Here is a 16054-nt window from a genome sequence, read left to right as displayed (position 1 = left end):
TGATACAATGATTATTTTATGAGTGCACTGTTACCTTTAAGTAGAACCTTTAAGTAGATGGTGTTCGTTTGGATTAATCAGTAATTAGTAACTTAATGCTAACGACACATAGCATGACATCTGTTGTATGACCGGAAAGACTGATTATCTAGCAGTTAACACTTTGGATTTTAAACATGCCAGCCATTGCATTGGAGTCAGACTCATCTAATTCTGTCTCGGGACTCACTGTTGGCAGTGGTGATGCTGGCCACAGGTAATTATGCCATCGATTAATTGTCAGAAATAACAAGCCCACCTCTTCCAGTTATCGCGGTGCGCTCGAGCGGCTCTAATAGGGCGCGCGGCAGTTGTAGTAGCGCGTGCCGCATAGTTTCCTCGTGATTTGTGGGGAGACTGTGACAAGGCAAGGCGTGCGTTAGAGGCGCAACATGGACTTACTGAGGGATGGAATCAACATTTACCATTATCACGTTATTGTCGACACATTTCACCTCATCGTAGATGTTTTTGGCGCTCCCTTCTGATCTCGTGAGTTGTTTGTGGAAAAAGGGCGGGAAAAGCACAGCGTGCTTTTCAATTCAACATCGAAAACAAAAATGAAAGAAATAAAAAGATTTTAATAATTCAAACATCAAGACGGAATAAATTATATTTGTATAGCCTACTAAAAGACAGGCAAAGTAGAAAATAACATCAAGTGTCAAATAAAATATAAGCTAGCTAGGCTGTATTTTCTAACTACTATAACGATAAGGAAATGCGACGTAAAACTACATGACTGTTAAAGAAAAAAATAATTGCCTTTTTAATATCTTATATTAAATAACTTTGTTAAAGGTCAAACTGTTAAGAGGCATCTAACTTTGTTAAACGTCAAGCAGGTAAAATAACAAGCACTGTAGCTGCCAACGTTACTGTAGTGTAAATCATAGTTGTAGGCTACTCTATGCGCACAGATTTGATCTGAAGATCAGCCTCATTAGGACTGCGGGCATCAAACATCCCACAGCGAATAGACTGGAGATCTGCCTCACAAAAAAAATTGCAACTGGCTCAAATGGTCACTAAATGTCTTTATTTGCATTGACCCCGCTGTATCTTTCACTGAAGCAAAAATTAATGTGATTCACGGGACGAGAGATTTTGCGCAGCGACCCAAAGGATGCGCTGGATGCTTCATCCGCAACATGGAAAAGCAGGAGAACACACTGCTGCTGCATCCCTGCAATAAAACACAACCAGGAGTCTGGGAATTTCATCGGCTGGGGATTTTAGCCTGCAACTGAACAGTTTAAAGGTGGATTTATGTGGATAAGCAATCCATGGGATGGAGACGGAGATGGATGTAGAACTACTTTAATGAGCGCGAGGGTGAGTCTAGTTATTTAACAAACTATATCTGCTAAAGCGGATCCACAAGTGGTGTATCTGATGGAAATGTATCCTTTGAAGGATTCGGGCAGGTTATTTAGAATGCAACAATATTTATAAATAAAATTCATAATTGGTACCCTCCTGCAATTCTCAAACAGAAGAAAGCAAAATAAAGAGTATGAACTTGGAAAGTTAAATTTCTCTCTTTTCCAAGACTTATCTTTCTTGTTTGATACAAATATCTGTGCAATATCCTTTAGAAGACCGGAGTGTCCAAAAGCAGCAGAGGCAGCAGCAGCGCTAGAGGATTCATGTCACTGAAAATGGCAAATGGATAAATGAAGCTGGTAAGCGTCTTAAATGAAGGCTTTCTCTTATCTAAAACTTATCTGAAGTGTTTGATACATATCATTAACGTTATGTTAGGAGGTCTCGGAGTGTCCTCAAGAAGCAGGTGTAGTGGATCCATGTCATTGCATTGGTCGCTGTCCACCGCGCCGGTGGTGCTGAGATCTGGATGATGCAGGGCTGCCGCTCCCTTCACATTAACGAAGACAATGGGCGCTTTCTGCTGCTCGCGTTGCTCATCATCGTGTATTTGCTGTGTGGCGCTGCGGTGTTCTCCGCCATCGAGAGGCCGTCCGAGCTGCGGGCGCACGGGCGCTGGAACCGGACCCTCCTGAACTTCAGTGACACGTTCAATATCAGTTTGCAGGATCTGAGCTCCTTCCTGAAAGAGTACGAGGTTGCGATTGCTGCTGGAGCTCGGGTCGATGCTCTTCGACCCAGATGGGATTTTACAGGGGCGTTTTATTTTGTTGGGACAGTGGTGTCCACTATAGGTAAGTCACCAAAATGCATGATTTTCTTTAATGGGAATAATTATTCATAATAATGGAGCTTCTTGGGCTATTCGAAAATCGATTTCAGTGCTTTTCTTAAAAGATACACTCAATTAAACGTTTGCTAATGTTGTTCCTAATTCATATGGCTTTATGGTAACACTTTATTTTGATTGTCCCTTTTTGAACATTCTGTCGACTATAAGTAACTTTGCAAGTACTAACTCTTCGTAACTGCTTATTATATGCTAACTGCAAACACACACTTGTCTCCAGGTGAGTTTACAACGGCTCAACAAGCTTTTAGTAATTATTTGAGTAAGTATTTAAGTCCACTTTAGCCATTCTACTAATTATAAGTAACTTTGCAACTACATGTCAACTAGCAGTCATTAGAGCAGTCATTAGAGTATTATCTGCTAACTCTTTATTTTGATGCTCCCAAACATATATTCAACTGACTATAAGTAACTTTGCAAGTACATGTCAACTTATTCAACCCTAACCCTGCCAGTCTACTAATGCGAGTTAGTAGACATGTATGTGCAATGTTACTCATATTTAACAGAATGTGTTAAAGTGATAATCAAAATAAAGTGAAACCGGCTCTATTGATTACGAAAGTACAGTGGAAGTTGATCAGGACATGGGCTTATTTGCTGCCACCATAGATCTGAAATCTCAATAGTGCTAGCACATATTCAAACTTATTATTTATAAGGTTTTGATGGGCCAAATTTGAATATGCAAATTAAATTAAATGTGAGAGTTGTGGCTAAACTAGGGTAATATTTTAAATAAATAATGGTTTTCAGTCTTTAACTTGCTTAAAACTATCATAAGGTACTACATTTATGATGCTTTTGTTTTTCCCTTGTTGGTATAAATCCCTGTCCACTTTCATTGTATGGAAATGACATGTGAGAACATTCTCCTGTGTACCACAGAGGAAAGTAAGTCATAAAAGAAAGCGTAAGGAAGAATAAAAGAAATTTTATTTTTGGGGTGAACCATAAACTAGTGGTGAACTAGTGCAATTGTATTTTCCCCAAAGACTGATATCAAATGCAATCTTAATGCTCGAGCCGGATGGATTCTGATTGGCTGTCAATGTTTTTATCACTCATCAGCTGGGAATTTGTTTTTTCTGAAAGTGACTCCAATGATATTGTTCCTCTGTGTCGTTATCGTTAAAGTTGTGGACTCTATTGCATTTGGAATGATTTTTATAGTTATCATCCTTGGTGTGAAAGGACGGACCTTAACACTGTATACCTAGAATAAAACTACAGGACACATAAATGGAAAATAGTACAGTCAGCAAGTGCTATTTGTATTTGGCAGCAACAGCCTCTGGCTCCTTGCTTGACCCCATGACCTTTCATTGAATCTCACAGCGCCCTTTTGCCTTGCCAAGACAACATTTCCTCGCTCTCTGCAGAGACTTCACTTTTCCATTGGCATTTCCCCAGCAGAAGTCCTCTGAAGAGCAATAAACACCCTCTAGTGTTGACTCTTTCTCTCGGGCACCAGGCGGCCGAGCCAACTCCCTGCTGGACTTCTGCATTCAGGACAAACCCTCAGGCTTGCAGTTTGCTGTGGGGCTCATGTCCCAAAAACCAAATGTGCTGATGCCCACATGTCCTGGATAACATTTACCCGTTTATAGGTCACTAAAGAGCAAGTACCCCTTCGAGGCAACCCCCTGGTTATTGTGTATTTGCTTCCTACAGCCCTTGGCTCCTGTTTTACACTTTCCATCGGCAGTGAATAATCAATAGCCTTGCACTTTGTAGTTCTTTCAACTCAGAGTAATGTATTCAGCAGGACTGTCACCGTACGCTTGCATGACGCTCAGTGGTCGCCTTCGCAGATGAAAACTGAAGTGAATGGGTGCCGTTCTGTTTCAGGCTCAAAACCGTCAGGATTCGGGTCGGGTTGCACAAGCCATTTGTATGTTCTCAAATAAATTGGAACGTAAAGTCCACAATAGAGGCTTAGTAACCACTAGCTAGTTTGTAACTAACTCTGTTCTTAATTTGGTTGCACCATTTGTTCTTAAGGCAGAAAGGTTGTACGTTTGGGTGTTCAAGTCTGATTGGATGGTTTTAGGGACCATGTTGATAAAATGAACAACTAATCATTGGATTTATCAAAGTTTGGAGGTTTGTTGCATCAAAAAGACTCTCATAGACACTTGGCTGAAAGTAAGCTTGATGAACACCAGCAGAACTTTATCGTTTAGTTTGTGAGAAAAAGCACTTATTTTCGAATGTGTAGAAATTCTTATCAAAAAGTCTTCACGGTTTGTAACTTTTTTTTTTGTAGAGCATTATCATATTAACCGGCATCTAAACGAAATGTAAAACAAAGCGAATGTGGTTTGTCGAGTTACATGCTGGCAGGGACAGGTCTGGCTCTACAGGACTACTAAAAAGCAATAAGTATAATTCAGCTTTATTTACCAACTAAGCTTAAATGAATGTGTGTTTTGTGCACTGATACGTCTCCATCTTCCTTTCATCTCGGTGTGAAGTCTCTATACCCCTCAGAAGAGCTTCAAAGCCCGTGAATGAGAGGTGCTCGGGCTTTGTCATGATGGGGTTTTTCTCGAACACTTCTTCCTCGTCTAAGCGAAACGGCACTAATTTGTATCCCGAGTATGTTTTCCAACAAACAGAATGATTAATAATTACTTTAAAATTCAAATTATCATTATTGTTTGAGGAATAATTGATTGAATCAATGATGCATCTGTGAATAAATATTTTTTCCCCATTATAATGTCTCAGTCTGATTGTTGGAAAACATACTCGGGATACAAATTAGTGCCGTACAGTGTGCAACAGACTGTTTACACTGGTGTTTGTGCAATCAAACATACACAGTTGTGTTCAGGTGAGTTAAAAAGCCAACGCTCAACAAGCTTTTAGTACTTTTTTGAGTATAAGTACAATAAAACTGTCACCTTAAAATAAAGTGTAACCCAACATGTTAAAGAAATTGGTAACTCTTTTTTTCGATGGTCCACTTTAGACATTTTACTGACTATACTGTAAGTAACTTTGCAAGTACGTCAACTTATTCTACTAATCTGAACCTAACAGTCTACTAATACTCTAATGACTGCTAGTTGACATGTAGTTGCAAAGTAACTTATAGTTAGAAGAATGTCTGAAGTGGAATATCGAAATAAAGTGTAACCAAGGAAGTTAATAAAGGCATTCAGTGCACTGAACGGTGTAATTGAACTGAGTAAATTGGACTTTTTTATTATATTATATCAACAACCATTCAAAGGTTTGGGGTCGGTAAGACTTTTTCATGTTTTTGAACATCAAAACTGCATTTATTTGATGAACAAAAAACAGTAGTATTGTGAAATATTATTATAATTTAAAATAACTGTTTTCTATGTTTAAAAATGTAATTTATTGAATTTACAGCATCATTACTCCAGTCTTCAGTGTCACATGATCCTTTAGAAATAATTATAATATGATGATTTGATGCTCAAGAAACATTTATGATTATTATCAGTGTTAAAACAGTTGTGCTGGTTCATATTTTTGTGGAATCTGTGATACATTTTAGATTTTTTTTATTAATGTTTCCTTGTGGAATACATATATATTTCTCTCTCTCTCTCTCTCTCTCTCTCTCTCTCTCTCTCTCTCTCTCTCTCTCTCTCTCTCTCCCTCTCTCTCTCTCTCTCTCTCTCTCTATATATATATACTGTATTTCTTAAAAAAATAAAAATCTTACTGACCCCAAACTTTTGAACGGTAGTGAACATAAAGCATAAATGTACTTACAATGAAAATTTGTGTAACTTATGTGCACCACCAAAAAAAAAAAACAAAAAAAAAAACAAGATGTATGTTGATTGACAACAAAAGTTTTTAGGATGCATAATTAAATTTAGACAGAACGAAAGTCACAGTGCTTGATTTGACCTATTTATTCTATTTCTGTTCGTGGTTGTGAGCAGACATATTTTGGTCTTCATGCAAAATTGAAGTATTAGAGCAGCTTCAGCTCAGGGTGAGAGGAAACGTTGTGTAACACAGGCGGTTAGAAACATGCTGTCAGTTGTGTGTGATGCAGAGCTCTGGAGACGTTTCTGCAGGCTACAACCATCACTCATCACTCATGTCAGCGAGACAGGAGAGCTTCATTACTGCCCAGAACGCATGAACAGGTCTCATACTATTAATAGAACCACTGTTTAAAAATGATTAACCTTACTTGCCTGTTTTTGTTCACTTTGTCATTTATTTCATTAAGGAGACAGCCTTCAAATGCAGAGCTGGATAGTTAGATGTCATGTGAAGTCTAGTATAGAGGTTTCCAATCTTCCAGATGCACAGACACACAATAAATATGACTATCCTTGTGCAAGTGACCCCCATCCTAAAATATATACATTTTCCTTTAATTTTATGCCAGTTTCTACAATGAAAAATTTATATTATATATACGTGAAAATATTTTCTAAATCATATTTAACACATATTTATAATAGTATTTTTTTACTGTATTATGTTACATTATTACATTTTTTTTCCCTGTACTGTTAGATGTTTTTATCTGTACTGTTTCTGTTTCTGGCTTCTGGAACCAGAACAAATGTAGGACGGGGCTTGATTTCTTCTTTGGGGAATTGATTGGATGCTTAGATGGTTGTGGTTTGCTATTGGTGGATCTCATTTGAGTGACAGGTTGCGGCTCACGCCATTAAAGAGATGTTGTTGCGAGGAGAGGGGAAGTTATTGTTTTTGATTTAAAAAATGTACAGGCACATGAATTAAAAAATGTGCACAGATAAAAAAATTATCATAAATACTGCAATGATATGACAAAACTATTTTGATTTCATTGTGACTGTAAAAATATATATATATATTTTTTATTAGTTTGGGGTTTTATTTATTTTAATTTAATTTTTTTTTTTATTTAGTTTAATCCTATTTTTATCTTTTTCCATTTTTACACTGGACCTGGACCCCAGTAAGATGTTTATCGTGTTTTATTTTGAGAACAGCATGAGAATGAAAGTGTTAGAAGTTGGAAGTTAGGTTTCATATAAGTATTACATTTGTTTCTTCTACAATTCCTTAGGAGAAATAAAAGTAGACACAAATGAGTCAGGTGATTTGTATTGTTGTTTATTGCAGAGAAATATTACAGTCTAATGTTTTAGATGACTGTCTGAATGATGAATTATCAGTGTGTGGAGGCGACTGCAGTGTGTGCGGTGTATATATTGGCTTTGCAGGCTCGTCTAGGAGACTTGTATTGCAGAATAGACAGAATGGAGTTCTCAATTAGTGTGTTTCATTTATGCATCAACTTTATCTTAGATGTTTTTTTCCTAAAATAGCACAGAAATGTGTTGATTGCTATCATAACGTAAGAGTGTAAGCTATAAATTGATGTGGATAGCAGCTCAGATCAGTGTGAGTTCATAGTGAGATTTTTGATATTTGATTGCAGACTTTTGGTATCTTGGCAATTTGTGATCTGAAACTTTTCTCTTCTGAAATTATTTTCTCAAACATCCGAGTCTCCGCCGTTGCTGAAGCTCTCCACTTAATCTTACTGCCATGAGAGCAATTGAGATATAAGGAATAAGGAAGATCTCATTTGTGAATTGTATTCCCAATGGGAACTAAATGAACAGTTTTTGGTCTGATATAAAACTATGACACTAGTGTTTGACTGTTGGAACATTTTATCAGACTCTAACAGTTATATGAAAGTCAAAAGGCAAGCTCAAAATGAGTTGACGAAGCAGTTTTAAATGAGCCTGCATGGATCTGGCCATCTCCTTTTGACCCGTGTGATGATCTATTGGGTTTGGTTGGAGGAAGATGATAGATCAGATACGTACAGTAGCCTATTACACGCCTGTCTGAACAGAGACTGATTTCCACAGACTCTCTGGAGAAGACACACCTGGGAGTCCCACAAGCAGATCCTTCTTCTGTGTTACATGAGGGTTTTAGGATGGATATCATCCCTTCTTGTCCGGTTTTACTTGATATTGTTGCCTTGTAAGTATATATGTGTAGAGATGCACCAATATTTATCGGCCGATTTTTTTTTATCATTTTAAAATCATCAGCATAGCACCCATGAAAAAGGCCAATGCCGATGGTTTTTATTACTTAAAGATGCTCTAAGCGATGTTGGGTGACGTCACTTCTTGTTGACGTTCGAAGTATTGTCAAACAAAACGGAGGCTAGCTCGACCCTCCCTCCTCCTCATCCCGTCCCCTCCCCCTCCCTTCCGTGCTTCCTGAAACAGTCATGAACCATTTAGAAAAACCAAACTGGATTTACACACCAGTCCAGCAGAAACAGAGCCAGCTGAATGGTGGATTGGAAGCCCTTCTGCCGGACTTCGCGCGTTCCTTCTCCTTTTCTCTCTTCTTTGTTATTTGTTCATCGGAATGTGGTCTCTTTGGTCGTGTGTCGGCCATATCAAAATTCTCAAGAATATAATTTTTTAACGTTAGTCGTTGTCGTTGTCTAGGACATCTCTCCTCTAGCTAACTTCCCTCCTCATGCTTCTCTCTCCTCCACTCCCCCCCCCCCCCCCCCCCCTTCATGTGCAAGCGCACTAACTCCCCACCCCCACATCATTCTTGTTGGTTATTGGCTGGAACACTGTTTGTTATGTTTCGTGGTCCAGGCTGGGCCAGTTTGTTTTTCTTGCCGTTTGTGGAGCCTGGGCTGTCTACAGAGACCGCGCTTTCTTACAGTGTGTTCAGGGGACAGGCAGCGAGCAGATAGAGAGAACATGTTTACTGGATGTGACAAAAAATGTTTTGGCCTAAAAAACACGTGACATTGCTTAGAGCACCTTTAACCACGTGAAGGCACTGATTTGAATAATGTCTGTTGCATAATTTTTCCAATGTTTTTCTTTGGCTAAAATAATTAAATACTTCCTAAAACAAAATGAAACCTGTATACAATATAGCAGCACTGGACAACACGGACTGGTGCATCTGTAACTGTCACTGTCCCGATGAGGCCAGTGCTGCATCTTCACCAAAGTTTAGACACGTGTTTTTAAGTCTTGCCGATTTAAATATTCAAGCGCAAGAAGATATGAAAGAGAACTCAATTTGGTACTCGCTTTATGAGAAGTTTTGTGTGCACATACATCCCGGAAAGCCATGTTTTAGACGGCACACAAATACTGAATTGAGCTCTCTTTCGCTTCCTCTTGCGCTTGAACTGACAAATTCACTCAAAATTATTAAAATGCTCATCTTGGTGAGTATCCTAGTAGTTATGGCTTAAGTGAACGTAAACAGTTGAGAAATAAAACACACGTGTGTATTATTGGATCTGTGCAGCTCTTAAAGTGACAGCAGCCTAATGTTTAGACTGTCTTTTCTATATTAATCAAACAACAACAAAAATCACACTGCTCTTGACTATAACTTTTGTAACTTAATAAAGATTAATATATATTTAATTTAATTTATACATCAGTTTTATCTTACATTTGATTGCTTTATTTAATTTCTGTCCCTGAAAACTACTGTTAGACCTGCTTGAAAAGCACTGTTTATTTCACATATCTTTGTTCTGATTTATTTATGTATTTATTTTGGCCCGTTGAATGTTAAATGGATCCAATCTATGTTCAATGTAGATGATTTGATAATGCAACAATAAACTAGCTAGTACACCTTAATGCATCCGTTTTTGAACTTTGCTAATTTAAAACATGATTTCATTTAGGTATGAATATGCGTCAAATTAAGTTTATTATTTATTTTGAAACTGTGCAATGCAAACGGGTGGAAATTTGATCTGCAATTCAAATATGTAAATCTTAGATTGAGGCCTAAATATATATTTTTTGATTGTGTTAGCAAGACCGTATGTTTTCCTTTTTGGGGTGAATTTCTCCTTTAACGCTGTTTGACGTGTAAACCTGGGGGATTCCCGTTGCAGCTCTCCGTTTTTCTCCATCCCTCTCTCTCGTGTCTTCTCTCCTGGCGTAGTAATCAGTGCAGTTGGCTCCGGTTACACCACGCTTTGATTGGATCATGCATCATTGTCTCCTCAGCGATGTTCTCTTTCTCCTCACACTCATCTATCAATATAACCTGCTCCGCTAATGCAGAGGAATGATTCCCTCTCTTCCCTGTCCCTCTTATTGATTTCATTGTATTCAATCACACACTGTTTGCACTGATGGACTTCACTTATGAAAAAGGGACTTATGATACATTGATTCGCCATCATTATGCATTAAAACATCATCCGGGTTAATGAAAAGCATGTTTCGTTTAGAAGGGGAAATGTGGTTACCAAGCTATCTTTATATAATACAGCGAGTGCAATGCTGGAAACAGCAGCGATAGTAGTGTTCTGCTTACTGTACACTGTAAGCTGTTAAGAACATGTCTGGGTCGTATTTTACCCGAACTCAAAAAGAAGATAGAAATTATTTATTTATGCATAAAGAAAATGAAGTCTGTTTTTTTATGACAATTAAGCACATTTACATCTCCTATTCTCATTACGCCAATGCAGAAAACATCCTAAATGAAAAATCATCGTGTTACAGTAATGAGAATCTGATTAGCAATTAAAAATAAACTCAAAAGTACAATTTCTGCATGATTGCAGTAATGAAAATTTTGGTGGAAATGGGCCTAAGTATCATAAGTATCATTGGTCCTGAAATAGGCTCAATATTTCCATTACTAATAGTCAAGTCAAGTCAAGCCAAGTATTTTTGTACAGCGCTTTTCACAATACAGATTGTATCAAAGCAGCTTCACAGTATTAAATTAAAATAATACAACAAGGTTTGTTTAATAATAATTTCAAATTTTCTTCTTTTGATTTTGAGGTAAAATGTGTCCTGTTTTGGGAGATTCACCTATTCGAAACTGTAAGAAATGCACGAGGATGAACCTTTTAAAGCAGTATTTTGTTACACTGTTGTTACAGTACATCCTGTTATGATTTTAAATTTAATGCTATTTTTTAGTCCAATTTTGTGTAAAAACATCTTCACATTTGGCAGTCTGACCAAATAAAGAATTTTTTTTTTATTTTTTTTTATTTTTTAAATCACAGTTGTTTTTGCTTGAGGTAATTGATGCAGGAACTCAGAAATTAGTTAGTAATTATTTTCAAATATTTTTTTTGTGTGTATTAAATGGTGGTTGACAAATGGCTAAATGGGACTACAGAGGTTGTCAGGGACATTAAAAGGGTCATGACATGAGAAATCAGATTTGTCTTGATCTGTTGATGTATAATAGGTCTTTGTACCATTAAAACATCCTGCCAGTTTCATAGCTTCATAGTCCTCCCCATTATAAACAAAACATTTATTTAATCCAAAAACGTCTGGTTTGGATATTGTAGGATCTGTGATCTCACACGGGTACATTTTCATAGGACTTGCATAAATCATCGCACCATAGGCCCCGCCCACTGGTGTTCATTCGCTTAACGGCTGATTGGATGCAAGTGTCACATTGCATCAAAAGCAAATAAAAGCCATTATAATCACTGACGCTGTCTACACTGATACAGTATACAGATGTGTGTTCAGATTATAATCACTGACGCTGTCTACACTGATACAGATACAGATGTGTATTCAGATTATAATGACTGACGCTGTCTACACTGATACAGTATACAGATGTGTGTTCAGATTATAATCACTGACGCTGTCTACACTGATACAGATACAGATGTGTGTTCAGATTATAATCACTGACGCTGTCTACACTGATACAGTATACAGATGTGTGTTCAGATTATAATCACTGACGCTGTCTACACTGATACAGATACAGATGTGTGTTCAGATTATAATCACTGACGCTGTCTACACTGATACAGATACAGATGTGTGTTCAGATTATAATCACTGACGCTGTCTACACTGATACAGTATACAGATGTGTGTTCAGATTATAATCACTGACGCTGTCTACACTGATACAGATACAGATGTGTGTTCAGATTATAATCACTGACGCTGTCTACACTGATACAGTATACAGATGTGTGTTCAGATTATAATGACTGACGCTGATACACTGATACAGTATACAGATGTGTGTTCAGATTATAATGACTGATGCTGTCTACACTGATACAGTATACAGATGTGTGTTCAGATTATAATCACTGACGCTGTCTACACTGATACAGATACAGATGTGTATTCAGATTATAATCACTGACGCTGTCTACACTGATACAGTATACAGATGTGTGTTCAGTTTCTGACGAACTTTACACACATGAGCCTGTTGACAACAGGACAAATGGAAGAGTAAAGGAAAGTTTGCGTCCAGTTTAAACAGCTGGTTTGCGTCTCTGTGCAGATTTCAGATTTCAGAAGGATACCAGTGTCGGAAACAAGTGGATGGTTTATCTTAATGGCGTCCCGGATCGAGTCAGAGGATTATATGTTTAGATGAACAAGGTTTTGTGAACGAGGTGTTTAGATGAACATTTAGTTTTGTGAACGAGGCACAGTGTACAGGAGAGTTCGCAAAGAAACTGTTGTTGACAGATGAAGCAGTCAGCGGTGTTAGATCCGACAACAGCAGCATCACAAACCACAAGAAAATGAATTCATAATGCTTTGTCTGTAAATTATGTTTTTATATATAGTGTGCAATTCGTGCAATAGTGAGTGGGCTTTGATACTGTTTAATTTGCAATGTCGTTAGCAGTGGCGGATACAGAACGTCATTAATGGGTGGGCCTGGTGAATATACGGAGGGGCCTCATTTTTACACGCCCAGTGGCGTAACTTTGCTAAATCAGATATATGTACAATAACATTACGATGTTCAGCAATCGATTTAAATAGTAGGCTACATGGGGTTTAATTAGTCATTTAATGAGATGTAGCGTAATATATGTTGTCAGTGGCGAAAATTTTTGTGTGACTAAATACATAGATTCGCCTATATGAACATCTTATATCTTAATGGTCCAGTGGTAGAACTTTTGTGAACCGTCTCAGAGGTTCTGGGTTCAAATCCGCACTCGTATAGTTTTTTTTTTTTTTTTTAATCGTAGTTTTTTTCCCCTCATCAAAACCGATTATGTTCATCAGTGGTTGTATATCAAACAGGGACACATTTGTGTGTATTATGTTTTGTTATTTCACCAGAACGAATAGAGAGTCTTCGCAACGGATTGAAGCGCGCGTCCGAGTGAAGACAATGCGGTGTGCGCGAGCCACACGAGAAAACACTGTATGCGTGATCGCAGCGGCAACGAGCACTTTGATCACTTGATTTAAAAAACACATTTCAGCACTAGATTGTCTCTTATTTAAAAAATGAACGAAATTAATTATTTTATTAATCTGATTGGGTGGGCCACCGGTCAATCTGGGTGGGCACGTGCCTGGTCGTTAGCCAATCATAACTGGCTGCTTACTGACAAGCTTTAAAGGAGCGGCGCCTTAAAAGCGGATCATTTCAGGCAGATGGTCAGAATGAGGGTTGAAAATAACAAACATATTTGTTTTTTTGTGCAAAAAACTTTATTAACATTATAAGTGAACCTCAAGAAACATTAAAATAAAAATAAAAATCCATGTCATGACCCCTTTAAACGTCATTACTCTGAACAGATAAACTCATCTAAGCACTATTACTCGCCTTATTGAGTTTATAATCGCACTCTTGCAAACTATTCTGACTCAAACTTTCCAACTTGTAGATTTTAAATGAAGATTGAAAGAGTTGGCGAAGGTTAAAGGTGGTGATGTTAAAGTCATGTGACGGTGGTGTAGTTTGTTTATATCCTTAGCTTTTTACTTCTGACGATTGTATTTAGCCTGTAAAATTCATAAAAGTTGTTCATCTGTGAAGATTATTTTGATGAACAAAATGTACAAGAAACTTTTGTTGGTCACAGACCTTGTTTTCTGCTATAATCTGAAAAAATCAACAACAAACACTTCCTGGTCGGCCTACAAAAATACGGCATCCCTGTAGCGCTCTATTCGTCACATGGCCATTGTGCAATTCAGCCCTCCTCTCAGTTTGCTCTCAGTTTGCTCTCAGTTTGCTCTGTTGTATGTGGCACTTTTTGGCAAATGTCATCCAAGTATTCCAAGCACAGCAAATGTGGATATTGTGCATAATAAACATGCTGCAGGCTGCAAAATATACTAGTAGTGTGGTAGTATATTCTGTTCTGAGTATAGCCGAGATTTATAGTTCTGCTTATCATCAGAAAACCTGGAGCAGAGAGCAGCACCTCTCTCTCTCTCTCTCTCTCTCTCTCTCTCTCTCTCTCTCTCTCTCTCTCTCTCTCTCTCTCTCTCTCTCTCTCTCTCTCTCTCTCTCTCTCTCTCTCTCTCTCTCTCTCTCTCTCTCTCTCTCTCTCTCTCTCTCTCTCTCTCTCTCTCTCTCTCTCTCTCTCTCTCTCTCTCTCTCTCTCTCTCTCTCTCTCTCTCTCTCTCTCTCTGATCTCCTGGGTCGCTCTGTAAAAACAGAGGGCTGGAAAATGTCAAAGTTAAAAATGGAAGAGGGCGTGGATCTACATAAAAGGAGTGTGTGCTGTTCTCACCAGTGTGTCCTCAGCACAGATACTGAATGAGATTTGGTGAGACAGAACGTGATTAAAGAAGTGTCAAAGTGTCAATATATATATATATATATATATATATATATATATATATGTTTGATCTTTGGGTAAAAATGACATTTTTTTGGGGTGACCTGGACATGTTCTTGACAGGTTTGGTGAGATCTACATGCCCTTTATATTATAATAAATGAAGACATGGGAATTCTTATGTTATTTTCTGGAAATACTGGAGATTTTCTTACCATTTATCATGATGCATTTTAGTCACTCTGAGCAGTCATTTAATTTAACTCAGTCGGATTCATGTCCTTACAAAAGAACACAAGCGGCATAAATGTAGGTCATGTGACTGTGGCTTTCACCACCGGTACGATGTTTTATGTTCGTTTATGTTAATGCTTGTAAAGTTAATTTAGCCTTTTAAAACTGTCTATCACATAGGATATGTGATATATTCCATTACAGTGGATGAGAAACTGAGTGGCTGAGAGTATATGGACACAAATTGTTAAAGTCACAATAAAATCAAAATGGACAATTACTACTTTTTTATGGAATATTGCTTTATTTATTATAAATGATTTATCCGTGCACATCATATTTTTTTAAAATTCATATGCCCTCGTAATCTTTGATTAAAATAATTTCCCCTCCCGACAACAACATCTCTTCTCTGATGATCTCTTTACTGGCGTGAGGGCGGGGCAAACCTGTCACTCACATGTGATCCACCAATAGCAAACCATCCATCCATCCAATCAATTCCTGATGGACTAAATGAAGTCCCGCCCAACATGTTTGAGAAGCAGTTTCACTCAGAAATGTGTCACATAGAGAAGAGAAGAGCAGCACTAAATCATTTTTTTGCCATGTTTTATCCTGTAAGCGCTTAATGTAAATGCTGAACTGACAACTGGTTCAAAACTGATATTCTTTCCAATCTTTGCATTTTGTAGCCTAACATCTTTTGTATACATGCATGTGCACACAGACAAACACAAACACCCACGCGGTGACAAATCAGAGTCAGGAACAAATGCCTGTCCCATTTGTGCATTTATCTCTGTCCTGCATCCTTTCTGTCTTGATCCATGTACGTGATCCGGCCTGGCAAACACACCAAGGCTGTAAATAAATCTCAATGCGGAGCGTTCCCATCTGATTCGCGCTCAACAGAGAATAAATCACACACAGCATACAGTATGCTCTGTAGACAA

General features: G+C 37.9%; 1 protein-coding gene across 1 annotated transcript in view; it reads left to right on the top strand.

The window, feature by feature from the left end:
• Positions 1-200: 200 nt before the first annotated feature.
• kcnk12 (potassium channel, subfamily K, member 12) overlaps positions 201-16054 on the top strand; it is a 34080-nt gene continuing 18226 nt past the window's right edge. The window contains exons 1-4 of the mRNA XM_079854516.1: positions 201-256; positions 1114-1374; positions 1638-1724; positions 1804-2219. Coding sequence (XP_079710642.1) covers positions 1895-2219 — 325 coding nt within the window. The 5' untranslated portion in view covers positions 201-256; positions 1114-1374; positions 1638-1724; positions 1804-1894. The remainder of the gene's footprint in view (positions 257-1113; positions 1375-1637; positions 1725-1803; positions 2220-16054) is intronic.

Source organism: Squalius cephalus (assembly GCF_949319135.1).
Source record: "Squalius cephalus genome assembly, chromosome: 21".
Classification (NCBI taxonomy): domain Eukaryota; kingdom Metazoa; phylum Chordata; class Actinopteri; order Cypriniformes; family Leuciscidae; genus Squalius; species Squalius cephalus.
This window is presented reverse-complemented; position numbering and strand designations above follow the sequence as displayed.